General features: G+C 47.8%; 1 protein-coding gene and 2 long non-coding RNA genes across 4 annotated transcripts in view; 2 read left to right on the plus strand and 1 right to left on the minus strand.

Moving 5' to 3' along the window:
* Positions 1–239: 239 nt before the first annotated feature.
* On the minus strand, positions 240–1,287 carry LOC124089010 (uncharacterized). The gene is made up of 2 exons (XR_006850573.1): positions 1,196–1,287; positions 240–510 (listed from the first exon to the last, which is right to left on the minus strand). It is a non-coding gene; the product is annotated as an uncharacterized LOC124089010 (long non-coding RNA).
* A 12,483-nt stretch (positions 1,288–13,770) lies between these two features.
* The window catches only part of Fam3b (FAM3 metabolism regulating signaling molecule B), a 45,596-nt gene continuing 40,143 nt past the window's right edge, over positions 13,771–19,223 (plus strand). For both annotated transcript variants that reach the window (XR_006850654.2, XM_046439172.2), the window contains exon 1: positions 13,771–13,855. Coding sequence is in view for 1 of the 2 variants with exons in the window: in XM_046439172.2 (XP_046295128.1) it covers positions 13,795–13,855 (61 nt within the window). In the remaining variant the exon portion in view is untranslated. The remainder of the gene's footprint in view (positions 13,856–19,223) is intronic.
* LOC131423962 (uncharacterized) lies at positions 14,019–17,490 on the plus strand. The gene is made up of 2 exons (XR_009226225.1): positions 14,019–14,438; positions 15,334–17,490. It is a non-coding gene; the product is annotated as an uncharacterized LOC131423962 (long non-coding RNA).

A 19,223-nucleotide genomic window follows, 5' to 3' on the forward strand; every position in this document is an offset into this window, starting at 1 on the left:
CTGCTTTGTCCATGATGCGTGTCTCTGCACCCTTCCAAAGGGGCTAGGGTGCCAAGTCTCAGGCCTGCTCTTCGTGGGCTCCCAGGGAGCACGTCTCTGACGGGGGCGGGGTGGCACTCTGACCATACTCCCTGTCAACATGGGGTGTTAACCCCAGCTCCTGTGACCATGGGCAGTGTATGTGACAGTCACAGTGCTGGTTACCTTCCCCAGCACTTAGCATGTCCCCTGGCAGATGGTCAGTACTTGGAAATAACTCTTTAATCAGACGTATGAATGACTGAACTATGAATGAGCATGTTTGTTTGATAAGCTGAACTCTCAGAGAAATAGGTTTTCACACAAGCAGAGTTTTGGTGTCTTTGAAAGAGAGAGAACGATCCCGTCCAGAGCAATAGCCCCCAAGAATGGGAACGCCTCTTGGTCTTCACTGGGGAAACTCCAAGGCACTGGGAAAAGCAGGTGAATTTGCATGGGTCAAACTCTCAGAGGTGGTTCCTTCGGTCATCACTGCAATAAACCAGATTCTTACTTGCATGTGCGCTTATTCACTCGCCACTCCACAAATAACTATGGGGCCGGAGTGTGGCCCAGGCCACCCTGGGGATTCAGAGTCAAAGACCCTGTCTTCATGGCCCTTGGAGCCAGCAGAGGGGACAGACAGCACTACAGCCCACTAGCAAGTCACCCAGTGAAAGCCATGGAGGCAGGCAAGGCAGAGAAGGGACAGGGACATGGGCAGGGGAGGTGTTGGTTGACTCCAGCGCACAGGGCCACCAGCTCAGTCCCTAATGCTGTGCCCCATTTCCACAATGCCCCCCTCCCTGACTTCCCTCTTCTTAAGGTCAACCTTGATATCCCCAAGGGCGGCTGGAGGACTCCAGAACTGGTCTCACCCAGAAGCAGGGTGGTGGCCTTGCACTCCTGCAGTGGGTATGGCCTCCAGTTGCGTCCTGAAGGGTGTGTCTGGTCTGTCTGACTCACATTTCTGTGTTACCCATAATCCACTGAGGACAGCCCCTGGTTCACACAGCAGAAGCCTGGCCAGCCCGAGGGCAGGACGTGGGGAAGAGCTGTCTCTGGCATGGCAGCCACTCGCTGGCCCCACTCCCTGACTAGGACAGTCGAGGGCTCTGCTCATCCACCCCACCCACCCTCCCAGTGAGACCCCTCTAGGTGCACCTCACCCTCTCACCTGGCCGCGCACCCCACAAGCTCAGCTTCAAGCCATCACCACCGTCCTGTGTGGAAGGAGCAGCTGACCTCTCCAAGGTTTCTCATGTTGACAGTCTACATGGTTTTCTGGATTCAGAGGGGAATCACCATTTTAATAATAAACTAATCCTGTAAATAATGTTTACAGGGAAAACAGCCGGCCCTGGTGGCATGGCAGTCTCCCTGTGGTGACGCACACGCAGCACCAGGTCTTTTTACTATGACAAGTCAGGTGGGGTGCTGGCAGGGTGTTCTGCGGTTCTGACCAGTGCTCCGGCCATGCTGGTCCTGGACTGCATGAGCATCAAGGGTCAGGGCGTCCTCTCTCCTCCACCCTTTGTTATCACCTTCAGTGGTTCTCAGATGGGCAATTTTCCCTAGTGACTTTGTTAACGGTCACAACTGGGGCATTGGCACTGACCATCTAGTGGACAGAGACCAGGGCTGCTGTTCAACCTCTGACCATGCACCAGGCAGACAGATCCAAATATCAATGTGCCTGGTGGAGGCATCTGCATACCAATGCAACGGATCTAACTCTGTCTACACACTAGGGTCCTCTGAAAGATGCCAATTGCTAGGGCCCCTCCTACACAAATAATGCCACAATCTCCAAGGTTAGCACTGGTTTCACACATTTTAGCTGTGCCCTGTGATTCCAAAGTACAACGCTGGCTGAGAATCAATGGCCTCAACTTGCACTGACTAAGAGTGGGAATTCTGGGATGGGGCAGAGGATTGGTATTTGGGGACTTCTAATGGTCTCTCCAATCACACAGCACAGATTTTTGCTAACACCAGCAGCCAGTGTGAAGCAGCCTAAAGACAAATGGCCAGGGGGCCTGCTTGGCGGGGACCTGGGTTTCCAGGCCTCTCCCCATGGGCACTGTGGCTGTGGCTGTGCCCTGGTTCTTGGGAGACAGCAGAGGGTCTCATCCACTCTCTTTCCAGGTGACTCATGCTTCCTCATCGCTGTCACCATTGGCTCACTATTGACTCAGGGATTTTTCCATGTCATCTTCTTCAAAATAATGGATGTGGATAGTGAGTCATCAGCATGGTCTTCCTGTTACGGCTCCGAAAAGCAAGAGCGCAGAATTAAGTGAGTCAGCTAAAGAAGCAGCAGAGCTAAGATTGGAACCTAGAAATTATAACTTCAAATCAAAGGTCATCACAGCCACTGTAGAAAAACAGCACAGAGGTTTCTCAAGAAATAACAGTAGGTCCACAAGATAAACGCTCCATCATCTACTGACACATAGAATCTGGCAGTCAAACCCACACAGGCAGAGAGTAGGGGGGTTGATGGCAAGAGCTAGGGGCAGAAAGAAGGGGAGATGTGGATTAAAAGGCCCAAAGTTTCAGCTGGATGAAAGGAATAAATTCTGGAGTTCGACTCTATGCACAGCGACTACACTTAATAACAGCACATTACACTGAAAACTGGTAAAAGAATAGATCTTACGTGTTCTATATACACACCAAAATAAATACACGAGGTGATGGGTATGTTACTGAGCTTGACACGGTGATTTCACAAGGTATATCAAAACATCGCACTGTACACTCTAACTATATACAACTGTCAATTATGCTGTGACACAGCTGAGGGATGGAGTCGAATGAGGTCCTCACATTATTCCATTGCTTTCCATAGAGTTTATTTGTTCCCTTCAAAATGCATTGAAAGTTTGCTACACAGTAAGCACCATGTTAGGAGCTGGAGGGTACGAGCCTTTCAGAGCTCTAGCACACAGTAACTCAAGGCTCTTAGGTGGGAGATAACGGGAACAGACTTTAATGTAGTGTGGAAATGGCCAGAAGGCGCACCATGGTGGGGACCCTCATGCCACCCTCAGTCTGAGTCCCGGCACTTGTGAGACCCTGAACACCTCACAACCCTTCTCAGATCCCGCCTGCCCCAGCTATAGAAAGGGTACTCCAATTCCACCTCCCTGAGTTGCTGTGGTTATCAACTGGAGTCTCAAGACACAGGCCCAAAGTAAAGTGTTCGTTCAGTCATTCACCTGACCACTCATGGCATTGAAGGAGGGAGGGGAGGAAGAGAGGGAAGAGAAGGACCAGGCTGACCAGATTCAATGAAAAAGCAAAGTCTTGTTTGTTTCTCTCCCCAGAAAAAAGGCAGACATTTTAATTGAGTAGATTCTTAGATTTTTCTTGTCCCTTTTAAAAAAAAGAAGCATGTGTGTGTTGAGAGCCACAGCCGAAGGGGCCCCAGCAAACTTCCAGCTGCCAGCAAACTTCCAGCTGCCGGCTGATGATTGGCTCACAGCAGCCCCAGCAACATCTAGCTGATTGGCTCCTCTGCGGTGATGCTCATTGGGCTGTTTCCCTGCCCTTTCAGACCACGGAGCTGCTCATTGGGGGACTTTTTTGGCTCCGCCCATGTGACCCAGCCAATCGGCCTCAAGAGCAGGAGGATTGTGGGAGGTGGAGAGAAGCTTGTGTGGGAGAGAGAGGCTTGTGGAAAGCCGGTGGTGGCAGTTGAGGCTCTGAGGGTTTTTCCTGAGAGGCTGTTTTGTTTGGCGTGTGTGGTTCTAAAAATAAAGTTAGTTTCTTTTGACAAGTGGCTCCTGATTGTGCCCAGCCAGACTGCGGCATTTGGTGGCTCGCACGGGGAGCGACTGAGGGTAAGTGAAACTGCTCACCCCTGAGGGCAGGGCGAGAGGATGGGTAGCCATTTTAAGATTCCTCTTTTATTTTGCTTCACTTTTGTTTTAAGTTGCCTGTCCCTGGAGATGAGTGAGACGGAAGAAAAACCGCTCACCTCTGAGGAAAAACTATTTACGTCTGAGGAACAGATAGGGAGAAAGGACGGATGCACATGTCAGGAGGATAGAAAGGCTATAATGACTTTTTGTTGTTCCCTTTTTATTTCATTCTGTCTCGGTTTTGTTTGGCGTCATCTTGTTGGGTTGTATTACAGTAGAAATACAGGATCAGAAATTAGCAAAAAACAAACTGAAAGAGTGTTAAGTAAATTGTTAGAGGAAGGAGGCATCTCAGTAAAATCAAGAGCAGTCAGGGCATACGTTGATACAATACAAAAATGTAGCCCATGGCTTTTTAAGGAGGAGTTGTTAAATATATCACAATGGAACCATCATGGTGAAGATTTAAAAAGAATAGAAAAGAAAAGCCCAGGGACTCTGCCAGTTGGCACATTGCCATTGTGGACGTTCATATCTTGTTTGCTTAGTCCAAAGCCTTCAGTTCAGACAATGGTAGAGGAAGGAGAAGACATAATGATTCAAGTAAAAGAGAAGGTCTCTCAAGTTAGTCAGACAGAGGAAAAGATTCAAGTAAAAGAGAAGGTCTCTCAAGTTAGTCAAACAGAGGAAAAGATTCAAGTAAAAGAGAAGGCCTCTCAAGCTAGTCAGACAGAGAAAGAAAGTGTAAAACAGAAAAAGCCATCAGGGGGAAAGTTACAACAGGAGACTGCTACTAACACCTTTCTATCACCAGAGGGTGTAAGTGTCCAACCAACAGCACCACCTCTACAGGAGACTGCTACTAACACCTTTCTATCACCAGAGGACGTAAGTGTCCAACTAACAAGGCCACCTCCATATGCTGGGATGTCCCCAACCCCCGCAGTTGATAGTTGGGATCCTGAGACAAGATCTCAAATATTAACATGCCCTGTATTTGAGGCAGGAGGGCAGCGATTTTACCAAGTTTTAAATTTCAAAACAGTGAAGCAGCTAAAAGAGGCTGTAACAACCTATGGTCCTCAAGCACCCTTCACTGTAAGCATGGTCGAATCCATTAACAACTTGAACATGACGCCAGCAGATTGGGCTAATATGTGTAAAGCTGTGCTAAATGGAGGACAATACCTGTTATGGAAGGTTGCCAATGAGGAATTTTGCAAGGAGACGGCTAGGCGAAATGCAGCAGCTGGTTATCCTCAGAGAAATCTAGATATGTTGTTAGGAAAGGGACCTTATGAGGATCAGCAGCAACAAATTGCATATGATCCTGGTGTATATGCACAAATTGCTGTAGATGCAATTAAGGCATGGAAGACTTTACAAGGACATGGAGGTTTACAAGGTCAATTATCTAAGGTAATACAAGGAGCTAATGAACCTTATGCTGAATTTGTAGATAGGCTTATTCAAACAGCTACCAGAGTTTTTGGGAATACAGAACAAGCAATGCCATTACTAAAACACCTGGCTTATGAGCAAGCGAATCGTTGGTGCAGACATATCATTAGACCATGGAAACATGAAGATTTAAACACATATATTAAATTATGTAGAGACATTAATGAACAAGAGCAAGTCGTGGCAGCTGCAGTAAAACAGGCTTTAGATGCCAGAGACATTAATGAACAAGGGCAAATTGTGGCAGCTGCAGTAAAACAGGCTTTAGATGCCAGGCCAAGAACATGCTACAATTGTGAACAAACAGGACATTTTAAAAGGAATTGCCCCATTGGAGGAGGGTTTAACAAAACTAGGTATCAAAGGAGTAGAATACCAGGTATTTGCCCACGACGCCGTAGAGGGAGACATTGGGCTAATGAATGCCGTTCTCAAACCACCATAGAGGGTACTCCATTATCAAAAAACGAACAAGGACCAGGTGTTTATCCACGATATCGTGGAGAAAGGCATCGGGCTCCATTGCCAAAAAATGGACAGGGGGGGCCCAATGCTCCGGGGCCCAAAACCACAAATATACGGAGCACTGGAGGAACCCAGCAACCCCATCAGGGTAGTGCCCAGGACACATTGTCCATCAGATCCCTCATCAGACAAACCAGAGGGAGCGCAGGGTTGGACATCTGTGCCTCCGCCAGAGCAGTACTAACTCCAGAGATGGGAATTCAAATCATTCCCACAGGGGTGAAAGGACCTCTTCCCAAAGGAACAGTAGGCTTCTTATTGGGACGCAGCTCTTCTACTCTAAAAGGACTTATGATAAGTCCTGGGGTAATTGATCCCGATTATGAAGGTGAAATAAAAATTATAGCCAGTTCTCCAAAGGGTATATCAGTAATTTCACCAGGAGATAGAATAGCACAGTTACTAATAATACCCAGCCTACATGATAAATTTTCCAGTCGTACTGTAGAAAGAGGTTCCAAGGGATTAGGCTCCACAGGTGTAGATTGGGCTATGCTTTCTTTAAATTTAGATTCTTGCCCCATGCTAAAACTAAATATTCAAGGACATGAATTTAATGGGCTACTGGATACAGGTGCAGACCTTAGCATCATCTCTCGTCAAGAATGGCCAAAACATTGGCCATTACAACAAGCCACTCAAACACTTTGAGGCCTAGGAGTGGCAAGTAATCCCCATAGAAGTGCAATGGTATTAGATTGGAAGGATCCTGAAGGATGTGAAGGAACTATACAGCCATATGTATTGGATCATCTTCCCGTAAATTTATGGGGACGAGATGTCCTAGATCAATTAGGTTTGACATTAACAAATAACATCAACCAAAATGCACCCACTATTATGACTAGACAAGGTTTTAGGAAAGGAAAAAGATTAGAAAAACAAGAACAAGGTATAGCAGCACCAATACAAATAGATCAAGGAACAGAAAGACATGGGTTGGATTTTCAGAAAGGGCCACTGAGACAATAAAAATTACTTGGAAACCAGAAAGACCAGTATGGGTTCCTCAGTGGCCCCTGACTAAAGAAAAGATACAAGCAGCCCATGACCTGGTCAAACAACAATTAGCAGAAGGACATATACAACCTTCTGTATCTCCCCATAATACTCCCATTTTTGTCATCAAAAAGAAATCTGGTAAATGGAGATTATTACAAGATTTAAGAGCCATTAATAATGAGATGGTTATTATGGGACCTGCTCAATCAGGGATTCCTCAGTTGTCTGCTTTGCCAAAAACCTGGTATGTTTTAGTTATAGATATTAAAGATTGTTTTTTTTTTCAATTCCAATTCATCCTGAGGATAGTCCACGTTTTGCATTTACTATCCCTGCACTGAATCATGAAGGTCCTGATCAGAGATATGAATGGAAAGTACTCCCTCAAGGGATGGCTAACAGCCCAACTATGTGTCAAATTTATGTTAACAAAGCAATCCAGCCACTTAGAAATCAAAATCCTGAACTACAAATATTTCACTATATGGATGATGTATTATTAGCACACAAAGATAAAAACACATTGCTAGAATGTTATGCCACACTTACAAACTTATTAAAAAATTATAATCTAGAGATAGCAATAGATAAAGTACAATTAAATTTTCCAATTAATTATTTAGGAGTTCTATTATCCTCAACCATGGTCCGTCCACCAAAAATTCAAATATGAGTAGATCAACTCAAATCACTTAATGACTTTCAAAAGTTATTAGGAGACATAAATTGGATAAGGCCTTATTTAGGTATACCAACAGGAGAGTTGGGACCTTTATTTGATATCCTAAAAGGTCCATCAGATCCAAATTCACCCCGAATGTTAATGCCTGAAGCAAGAAAGGCATTAAAAATCATTGAAACATATATGGAAAATATGCATTTGGACAGAATTGATATAAGTTTGCCTTTATTATTTATTGTACTACCAACAAAAAATATTCCTACAGGAGTATTTTGGCAAGAAGGTCCATTATTATGGATACATTTATCTTATTCTCCTAACACTATTCTTACTAGGTATCCTGAGGCTGTAGAACAACTAATACTCAAAGGAATAAAAGCAGCAAAGGGAGTATTTGGAATTTCTCCCAATAAAATTATTACTCCATATACTATGAATCAAATTGATGAGTTAGCTAATGAGTTAAATACTTGGGCAATAATCATGTGCAAATCTAATGTTTCATTTGATAACCACTTACCATCTAATCCTTTATTGTCTTTTTGGTCATTGCATCCTGTAATTTTTCCAAAAATGACAAGAAAAACACCTATCATGAATGCTCCAAATATATTCACTGATGGGTCTAATAATGGTACAGCAGCAGTAGTTACCCCTGATCAAACTTTTACATTTTTAGTACCCAAACAATCAGCTCAAAAGGTAGAGCTTAATGCAGTTTTACAAGCTTTTGTGATCTTTAAAGATTCTGTATTTAATTTATTTTCTGATAGTCAGTATGTAGTTAATGCTATAGTATCTCTTGAAGATGCTGGTAGGATTTCCCCTTCTTCTACTGTTTTCTCTTTGCTTTCCACTATACAAAGTCTAATCTGGGACAGAAAAGATCCATTCTTTATAGGACATATCAGGGCACATACAGGATTGCCTGGAGCCCTTAGTTTGGGCAATGATTTAGCAGATAAAACTACACATGACATACATATTTTCTCTACACTAGAAGAAGCTATAAATTTTCATAAAAAGTTCCATGTCAATGCTAATACTTTACAAAAGCATTTTAAAATAACTAAGGAACAAGCTAGACAAATAATAAAACAATGTCAAAATTGTGTGACCTTTTTACCACAAGTTAATCTTGGAGTCAATCCTAGAGGATTGATACCTAACCATATTTGGCAGATGGACGTCACACACTTGCCAGAATTTGGAAAATTAAAATATTTGCATGTTACAGTTGATACTTCTTCTGGATTTTTGATGGGCTCCCTTCATGCCGGAGAAAAAACTAAAGATGTTATAGCTCATTGCTTACAAAATTTTGCCACTGTGGGTGTTCCAAAACAGTTAAAAACAGATAATGCCCCTGGTTATACTTCTACCTCTTTTAAACAATTTTGCTCAACATTTGGCATTACTCATATAACAGGAATCCCATACAATCCACAGGGACAAGGCATAGTTGAAAGAGCTCATCAAACTATTAAAATGTACTTATTAAAGAAAAAAGAAGGAATTGGGGAGGGGTATATATTCCCCAAAGATAAACTTAAAATAACCCTTTTTACTCTAAACTTTTTAAATTTGGATTCATCAGGACTTAGTGCTGCGGAAAGGCATATGTGTCCAAAAAATGTGCATAAGCCCAAGGTACTTTGGAAGGATATTCTAACAGGACAATGGAAAGGTCCTGACTCCAGTAATCTAGAGTCGAGGGTCTGTTTGTGTGTTTCCACAGGGAGAACAGCAGCCGATTTGGATTCCAGAGAGATTAACCAAGGTCCTGACCCAGTGATTGTCTGGAGTGGGGGGTCTGTTTATGTGTTTCCACAGGGAGAACAGCAGCCGATTTGGATTCCAGAAAGATTAACTAAAGCGATTTCTACAGACCAAAAAGAAGATGATTTGGCTCAAATCCATAACAACTGATATCCAAAACTCCAGTTTGGCTATTCTTACATCTGCAACAGAACCAGGATGCTTTTTTCAATATCTATTTTATTATTGCCCTTTGCCATATCATGAAGTTCTATTTTGTTTTTTGAGCTCATACAGTCTAGGTTAATGTTTTGCTGATCAGTTCTATTTTTTGACTATAGAGTTTTTAAACATTGCAATGGAGATTTCACCTGTAAAAAGTTATAAGGCCTTTACTATAATGTTATGTGTTGTATGTATTATATTATGTGTGCACACTTGTGTTTTGTGTTATATGTTTGAATGTACGTATGTCCATATATCACATATGATGAGCGCTCATGATAAAATGGATCCAAATATTTTTTTTTCACGTGATTTATATGGTTTAATTTAAATTGGGTAAACAACTGTTGAGGATTGTTTTAATATGTAAACAAAAAAGAAGGTTAACAGATCTGTTTGTTTACTTTCACCTTTCCTTTTCATTATATTTAATAATTCTCTTAAAGATAATGTAAATTGTTAAGAAAATTGTTTTCTTTTAGTGCCTTCTGTAATGTTACATAATTTTTTCTTTAGCCATTATTGCCAGAATTCCTATCTTCATCCCAGTGCCGGTGAAGACAATGTAAATTGTTAAGAAAATTGTTTTCTTTTAGTGCCTTCTGTAATGTTACATAATTTTTTCTTTAGCCATTATTGCCAAAATTCCTATCTTCATCCCAGTGCCGGTGAAGACAATGTAAATTGTTAAGAAAATTGTTTTCTTTTAGTGCCTTCTGTAATGTTACATAATTTTTTCTTTAGCCATTATTGCCAGAATTCCTATCTTCATCCCAGTGCTGGTGAAGTCAAAGATAAAACCAATCTACAGCTTCTACAATAGCCATCACTGAACTGCTTGCAGAACTTGCCTGGACACATTGTGAGCTCACCTGTATGCATTGTGAACTATCTGTTGGTGTAGCGACTTGTGTTAGTGTTGGGTATTTTTGCTGATGATGTCATTGGTGGTACAATTTTTCCAAAAGGAGCCGTCAATTGGCTTGGTGTATCTTCCTCCCTTCTGCTTGTCATGATCGTCCAGCTAAAATTTGGGGGCCAACAGAGGTGAGGCAAAGAACCTCACCCCCCGCTGGTACAAAGACCTCTCCACAGGTGTGGCTGTATACTGGACCGGTAGTCAGTGACGGGTAAGATCCAATTGCAATGGTACCAACCTAAGGACCATATGTACTATTGGACAACCTAAGGCAGGCACGGTCCCTAAGCCACATGCTTTTTGTTTAAACAGAGAGGGGGAGATGTTGAGAGCCACAGCCAAAGGGGCCCCAGCAAACTTCCAGCTGCTGGCTGATGATTGGCTCACAGTGGCCCCAGCAACATCTAGCTGATTGGCTCCTCTGCGGTAATGCTCATTGGGCTGTTTCCCTGCCCTTTCAGACCACGGAGCTGCTCATTGGGGGACTTTTTTGGCTCCGCCCACGTGACCCAGCCAATCGGCCTCAAGAGCAGGAGGATTGTGGGAGGTGGAGAGAAGCTTGTGTGGGAGAGAGAGGCTTGTGGAAAGCCGGTGGTGGCAGTTGAGGCTCTGAGGGTTTTTCCTGAGAGGCTGTTTTGTTTGGCGTGTGTGGTTCTAAAAATAAAGTTAGTTTCTTTTGACAAGTGGCTCCTGATTGTGCCCAGCCAGACTGCGGCATGTGTGTGTCCACCCGCTGCCTCTGATTCAGGTGGAGGAGGAAGCGCAGCCTTTCTGATCACCTCCAGATGTTTCCATGGTAAGAACAACACAGGGCAGGTTCCTGCGGGACTGGTGTGATGCATCATAGCAAGGAGCCAGGTGGCCATTCCCATCAGGCACCTGTCCCTGGGTTCTGCACAGTGAGGTGAGAACAAGCCATGAGAAGAGAGGAGTTAAACATTTTTCTTTCACAAAACCATTTTCTCCTGTCAAAGCCTGAGCTGCCACATGCCTTTCCCGCCAGGCCAGTGGCCTGGTAGTGGGAGGTATGGTATCCAACGCTCTTCCTGAGCCTGATGATCTGTACCCTGGGGCCTGAACTTCAACAACAATCACTAGTCAGGACCAAGAACGTTGGTTTATGAAAAAAAAATATTTGTACCCCAAATATTGGTTTATTGCTGGTACCAGTGGAATCCACTTTGAGGTCCCCAAAGACCAGAACTTCAAAGACACAACATATACAAAGCCCAAGGGAGTGGAAGCACCCACTGCATGTGGCTAGGTGGCTGGAGGGCAGACTCCAACAGGGGCTTGTCAGGACAGCAGCTGTTCTATTAACCAGGACCAAACATTCGTCTTTCTACCTCGTGAGAATTTACTGAATAACAACCAATTCCCAAGCTACATCACCCTCACCACTGCAACGCACTGCGTACTTTTACTAACACCTGAACCACTCCAGTCACGTCACACGTTTTACACACCTGTATCTACATAGGACATAGATATAGGTTATAGAAGGAAAGGTTAAGGTGGCCACAGGGCTAAGGCAGATACAAATGCCAAAGAGTCACTGCAGGTGGCCTGACAGGATTATGAACCAACCAAAGAATTTGTCAGGGAACAGAATGTCCCAGCAAGAAATTTATTCTCTGCCAGGGTCCAGCTGGCAGGCATTTTCAAAGTGGGCCAAAGCAGGGAGATGGGGCTGAGCTGAAACCCGGGGACCAAGAGTCAGAGGTTCCTCCCCTGTCCATCCTGTGAGGTGGTTCGGATGCTGTCATGACAGATTGGTGTGTGCCACCTAGGCAGCCTCAGGTGCTCCTCCTTGTCTGGGTCTCAGGTGAGGGCGCTGCTTCATTTGAAGGTCTGGTGTGTTTGCTGACCTTATGAACCTGGCTTTTCTGATATGGGGTTGATAAGCCCATGTAGCTTTGCTTCTGATTTAATTTGAGAAGTTCACAGGTGGCACAATTAATTTATCCGTTTGTGCCTTCTGGTTGTGCCAAGCAGATGATGGCTGTTCACTTGTACCGACAAGGCACAGAGACTTCCACCCCAGCACTGGCACTCAGAATGGAGTAGCAAACTACTGCTTTATCAAGTTCAGTAACTTGGGTTGGGCACAGCCTGAAAACTGTTGATACCTTATGGAAAGACACCCAGAAGGCCACTGCCTGCTCTCCACAGGCCTCTGTCCAGCTCCTGAAGGTTCTCCTACTCTGGGTTTGGATCATCACTGCAGTGAAAGGGAAAACACTCCAAGGCGGCTGTGCTCCCAGGCGTTTGTTCAGCATATCCTAATCCCTGGGTGCAAATGGCAGAGCAGAGCCTGCTTCCCAGTGCTCCCAACCCCACTTTGTAACAAGGACAGGAAGTGAGGCAGAGGGGATGGGAGGTGTTGGCATAACTACAACCCGCTTCCTTTCCCCCACCCTCACTTTATGAATACTGTTCTTAAGAAAGAACTTGCGCTCCACGATATCAGGTGATGCTTACTATGCCAATCACAAGGGCTACCCCACCCCTAGGGCAACGCCTTGATTTCACTTATTACAGCTAACAATCCAGGAGGAGTTGCTGCTGCTCTTTTTCCTCGGGAGGCAGCCTGACAGTTTCCTGACAATAAATCTGCTTTTGCCTTTGCTCTTGGTGTTTGTGTGATCAGTCCTGGGCCAGTTTGCTTTCAGGAGGAAATAAAGCCAAGAGCATTTTCACAGAAACACCATGATACATACATTAATTTTTTAAAGAGGCTCAGCCAAGACTTAGCTTTTTTAGTATTTTGGTTTTTAACGAGTGACTACAAAGGAGCTGAGGGCATCAGTGAGAAGCAGAGCCCTGGCTTCAGGGAGGCGCCAGGGTGACCTCTGATTTCCAGCGCACTGCACAGGCCTCGGGTCCAGAGGGTCACATAGGGCCCAAAGCAGCGGGGTGAGCGGCAGCCCTAATCACAGGAGCTCTCACCCTTGGGCTACTTCCCTATGGGAAGTCCCGGCAGGTGACCTGGAGGCAGGGTGGACACATGGGAAGGCCTCACCTGGGTCCGTGGTGCAAAGCCTGGGTAGCGGATGCCCCCAGACCAGAGGGGAAAGCCCTGCGTGCTGCGCCCGGGACGCGTGGAGAAGCCGAGGCGTGGGGTGGGGGTGGGGGCGCCGCGGGCAGAGAGTGACACCCCACGGGACGCGGGGGGACCGACGCGGGAAAGGCAGGAAGCATGCGTGCGGCACGGGGCCGGGGAGGGGCGCCCAGGGAAGACCGGGAGGCAGACGGTCGGGAAGGACGCGGCGCGTAGCCGGGGGCGGGGCCGCCGCGGAGGGTGTGGCCGGCGGAGGCGCGGAGGCCGGGAGCGCATGGCGGGGACCCGCCGGCGCCAGCTTCCCCCCTCGCGCAGAGCCGGGAGGCGCGGACGAGGTGAGCTGGCGCCGGGAACCGGGTGCGGTGGCGTGGGGATGCGGGGTGGGTCTGCATGGAGTAAGGAGGATGCAGTGGGGCGGGTGCGGGAAGTGGGAGATGGGGTGGGGCGGGATGGGTGCGAGGAGGGTGGGGTGGGGTGGAGGCTGTGGGGACAGGGTGAGGTGCAGGGGAACAGGGGCAGGGCTACCGTGGGACATGCCTTGGGAGATGCGCAGGCGCGTGGCACCTCGTGCTGAGACCTGCGAGGAGCCCGCTGTCACCTTGGCTGGCTTTCCAGAAGTCTCTGCACTCCACAGGGGACCCCAGTCTCTCTCCAGGTCCTTCTGATTCAAACCCTTGCCACTCTACACCCATCCCAGAGGGGCCAGAAGAGTGCCCCAGCTGAAGCCTTGCCCAAGACCTGCCTTGTTCAGTCTGTAATGGTGGCCCATGGGACACCTTGGAGTAGACCCTGACGCAGCCTGGGCCACACAGAACGACGTTCCTGGGAGAGGATTCCAGAACCTTCCACAGGGGAGGAGTGAGCTTCTGGAGATTGGGTCCCTGTGCTTTCTCCTGAAAACATTGGACAGCATCTCAGGTTTTCACCTGGGGCCGGTAGAAGGCTCCCTGGGAGCAGGTTGAGGACATGTAGAGAGAAGTGACAGGGAGGGAGGCCAGTTGTGCTGTTAAGGAAAGCCAGTGCAGGGAGGGCTGTCAAAGCCGAGAGGGAGAATGAAGGCAGGAAGCCAGAGGCATCAGCACAGCCTGGCGGCAGGCACAGGCAGGGTTCAGGAGTCGGGCTCAGGTGGCTCCAGGTGAGGGGGACGCCTCGGAGGGCACAGAGGGGGTGGCCTCCACAGCAGCACATTTCCTCCTTTTATGCACCGTTGCATTTTCAGTTCTCTGTCAATTTGGGAAGGAAATGATTTAAAAACACGTTTCCCAGCCAGAGTCAATGGAACTGAGATCCCCTGGGACCCTACCCCAGGCAGGGCGGGCCTCTGCAGGCTGAGCACCAGAGTGGGGTGCTTTCAGATACCTTAAAGGGCAGCAGGAAAGAAAATGGGGCTAGTGTTGGATGGCCATGGAGTCCAAGCAGTATGCCCTTGGCTTGTGCAGTGAGGATTTGTGGTCAGTCAAGGCAGTAGCAGTTCTGCCATATTGAATGCAGCCCAACATGGGAACCACATATCACATCGAGTTCCAGAGGTGTTTTTTAATTCCTCCCCTTCAGACTCCTACACATATTGTCAGGATCTTTTCTGTTTTGTTTTTCAAAGGATTAACCTGTAAGAAACATTGCCCTCTCCTCCAGTTACTCAAGAGGCAGGGAAATTGCAAGTTCAAGGCCAGCTTGGGCAACTTAGCAAGAATGTCTTAAAATTTAAAAAAATGGAAATGGCTGGGTTCCATCCCCAGCCCTGTGAATTAATTCTACTAATAGTGACCGTTCGTGGCTTCCTGTTTTCATCCAGTGTTGTTCTCTCAATCAGCACAGCCATTCTCTGTCCTCCGAGGCGGGCCTCATTCCTTGTCTACAGAAGCCAGGCTCAAAGAGTTAAACAGCTGGCCCCAGGCCACCCAGCTGCTGAGGGGCCAAAAGGGAGGTCTGGGCCTGCCTGCAGCTTCCTGTTCCGCCTCTGCAGAGCCTCACAAGGATGGCTCGTGAGGAGTGCCAGCAGCAGCAGAGGACAGGCGTGTGCTGTTGGTGTTCTGGTTGTTTGGGTCTTTTCACATGATGTGTCCCAGACAAGGTGCAAACCAACGGCGAAGGTCCTCAGCTCGAAGGAGTGTGAAAACAAGGAGGAAGAGTAGAGTCGGGACCGCCCAGACTCTGGGAAGCAACGGAAGCACAGACCCTTCCTTGTCCATTGAGGACCTGGTGACTTCTCAATTTGGATTCGGCTTCATGAAAGGAGCCATGAAGTGTGGTTCCTGGACCTGGGACACTGAAGCAGGGTCAGGCAAGTGGCCTTGGGTTACTAAGGGACCCTGTGTACATCGTTTGCCTAAATGTGACAGTGGGTGACTGGAGAGCTCCGCTGCTCTGCCTGCAGGTGCAGCCACACATGTGACCTGGTATACTGCAGTTCTGGTTGACATCCTGCTCTTGGCCAAAACGTCTTTCCTGTTCTCTAAATGGACGACAGATGTTCAGCCTCCTCTTGGAGTTGTGCCCTCACTTCTGTGACAGTCAGGTTCATGACAGTTGGGTGCCATCCTCCCCACAGATGAGTCATCCCATATGCAACAGCCTCTTCCAGGCCCACCTTGAATTCTGCTTCAGTCCTGTGTGGATTAAGCTCCTAGTCCCACCACACCGGCCATGAGCAACACTGTGGTGGAGAAAGCCCATAAGAACCTTTGGAGCAGCAGGGTACAGACAGCTCCAGTAGCAAGAAGTCAAATAGTCCAAAAATGTTTGTGCTCCTCCAAATGTCACTCATCCATTGCCAGGTAGATTCCACAGCTGAGGGCATGACCCAGTACTTGGCTTCTGCAGGTGACATTTTCCAAATGAAAGCCTCAGAGTCACCATGGATTTTCTTCACAGATACCTCAGCACCTTCAGGAGACTTGCAGGTTGTGGGGTCAAGACTAGATGCTTCAGCACACAGCTTAGGCCGCTGGCCTGGCAGACTCCCCTGAGAGCCGTGCCTGTGTCCACAGGCTGCATCATCAGGCATAGAGACTTGGAGTAGCCCCAAATGGCAGCTGTCCATCTTCCAGTCAAAAGAAGGGCAGAACAGCTGAGTTTCAGCTGCCAGTACACTTTGGACAGCTTCTTCTGGGCCTGTTACCACAGAGATTCTAGGGTAGGTCTGGGCTTCCTGCCAAGCCAAGCGCACAGGCTCCTGAGTTTCCCCTCCAGCTGGTGATGCTGTGAGAAAGCTGTTGACCGTGATGACAAGGGGCAGGAGCTGGCGGTGCCCACCCAGCCTTCCCAGCCACGGGCTCCTTCTCTCTTCCCTCCCTCATCTTACTCCAAGGCGTGGTCTCCTCTCTGTCCTCGCCACCACCCCTAGCTCCTCATGCTGTGCTTACAGTGGGACCCTCTCTCCACCCCTAGCAACGCCTGTGCCTCTCTCTGGCACCACCTGACCCCATGCTGAGGGCCTTTGGGGTCCCTGCCTATGCTCCACTCCACAGGTGTTGTGCCTGTCTGAAGGTCAAGCCTCCCTGGGACTCGTGTGCTGCTGCCTCACCTCCCACATCTTTGCACAGTCCTGTTCATGGGGTGCCTCTGGGCCTTACGCAGTGCATGGTATCTGGTCGGTGCTAAGTCAGCCTTTGGCCTGTGGAATTGAAGTAGGACCGGTATCTTCCACCAAGCTACTGTCTGGGATTCCGGGCCCCCAAAAGATGAACCTGGGCTGCCTGCAAGGTTGGGCAAGCTCAGAAGAATCAGCCCTTTCCCCATCCTGTTCCCAGCATGCACCCAGAGATTTGGCTTTCCTTTCGGCTGGTCACACAGATGTCGACATGGTGCCTAGAGCCTCAGAGCACAGGTGAGCCGATGTCAGGAACAGCAGTGGAGACTCCTAGTTGTGCCGGTGCGTCCAAGTGTCGTCCCATTGCATCTTAACTATCTTGAAAAAGATACTATTCCCATCCCACACAGAAATAAATAAATAATGAATAAACCTAGATTCAAGAGTGTTGAGTGTGTTGTTCCAGGTCCATAGTGTGGCCTGGAAACTGGAGTGAAGCCCGGTGTCTGCCTCCAGGTGGCCCCTGGGTGCCTCTGGTCTGCAGGACGTCTGCTCGGTGTTCCAGCGCAGTCTGAGCCAGTGGTTCTCGTGCTGTGACCTCAGGATCCCTGACGCACCTGAAGGGCTTGAGGACAGTGAGCTGTTGTGCGTTACGTGCTGCTTCATTCTGTTCTGGTTCTAGCTATTGATGCTCATCGTACCAGAAGTTAAAAGTGAGAAATTAGAAAAACGTATACTTGGAGATTTATTTAAAAAGAGCAATAATATACCCATTGGATGTTGGTGGTGATATTTTCATGAAAAACAAATCTCCTGACAGGATTAAGGGAGTGGTAGCTGAAGGCGGGTAGGGTGTAGCTAGAGGGGTGGGCACTGGGGACGTGCCTTTGGGGTATATATTTTGTGTCTGGTGAGTGGAGTCTCTCTCTCTCTCTCTCTCTCTCTCTCTCTCTCTCTGCTTCTGATCATCATGTGAGCCAGCTCCCTCTGCCACACAATTCCACCATGATGTTCTGCCTCACCTCGAGCCCAGAGGAATGGAGCCTGTTCTCTCTCTATAGACTAAGTCCTCAAATGAACATTTCCTTCTCTCCAGTTATTCTGGTCGGGTCTTTTAGTCACAGCAGTGAAAAAGCCGACGAAACAAAGTGATAGATTATATAAGGTTCATTTTCACATAGAATCTGAAAATGAATTTTTGAACTTTGTCATTTTCAGTGTGTTCTTGAACTTGGCACTTTGGTGGGACAGTTTTGACCCTGCACAATTCTATATTATAATCCGTCATTTGGAAAATGAGGGCCACCGAGTCATCAGACCTGCCCAGCGTACAGCAGAAACTCCCTGCCGGTCCTGAGAAGGGTGGGAAGGCAGCAGGCCCTGGGAGCTCCCCAGAGGGCTGGAGGGGCACACTGGGACCCTTGCAGGTCTGTGGTTTGAAGGGAGTGGTCCTGAATGCACAGCCCGTGAGAGGATACTGATCCCAGAACTTCAGGAGAAAAGGAGCCTGTGGGGTTTAGTATGTGACACTGGGGAAAGGCACACAAAGACACCCTACAGAACTCAGAGCAGCAGAACACCCTCTGGATTCCTTGTGTGTGTGAGAGATGTCTCCACTCACTGTTCTGGGGAGTGCGTGTGAGTAATGACTACATCTAGCTGTCCTGGGGAGCAACTTGTGTACCCCCCACAGAGATAACCACTTGCCAAGGTGGTGTGGACTGTCCACCTGAGGTTGCCGTGGGATTGACAGAGTCGAGTCGAGCTGGGGAGGCCTTCTGGGGTGGGCAGGGTGGAGTGGAGTAGGAAGGGCATCTAGGTTGCGGTGGGGCTGTTTCTCCCTGCCCTGCTGGGGGGGGGGGGGTGGGGTGGAGACAGCCTGCAGGTGCAGCAGCCAGGGCTAAGACCAGGCCTCCTGAGTATACCCTGGGTCTGATGGTGCTTCAGCTGCACTGGCCCCAGCTGTGAGTGTGCCCTCGTGACCCAGTGACCTGCTGTTCAGCTCCCCACTTGATAGCGTGATTTATTGCAGTATAATTACATGCCATAGGTAACACCAACTCTGAGCAGATCCAGCCCTCTAACTGTAGGGAGGACTCACAGCCAGCATGAAGATAAAGAGCTCCCTGGCCTTGGGAGGCTCCTCACTCCTCCCTGCTAGGCGCTGTTCT

The sequence above is a fragment of the Marmota monax genome, unplaced genomic scaffold (assembly GCF_021218885.2).
Source record: "Marmota monax isolate L192 unplaced genomic scaffold, Marmota_monax_Labrador192_F-V1.1 WCK01_AAM20220418_F8-fsc00125, whole genome shotgun sequence".
Taxonomy (NCBI): Eukaryota; Metazoa; Chordata; class Mammalia; order Rodentia; family Sciuridae; genus Marmota; species Marmota monax.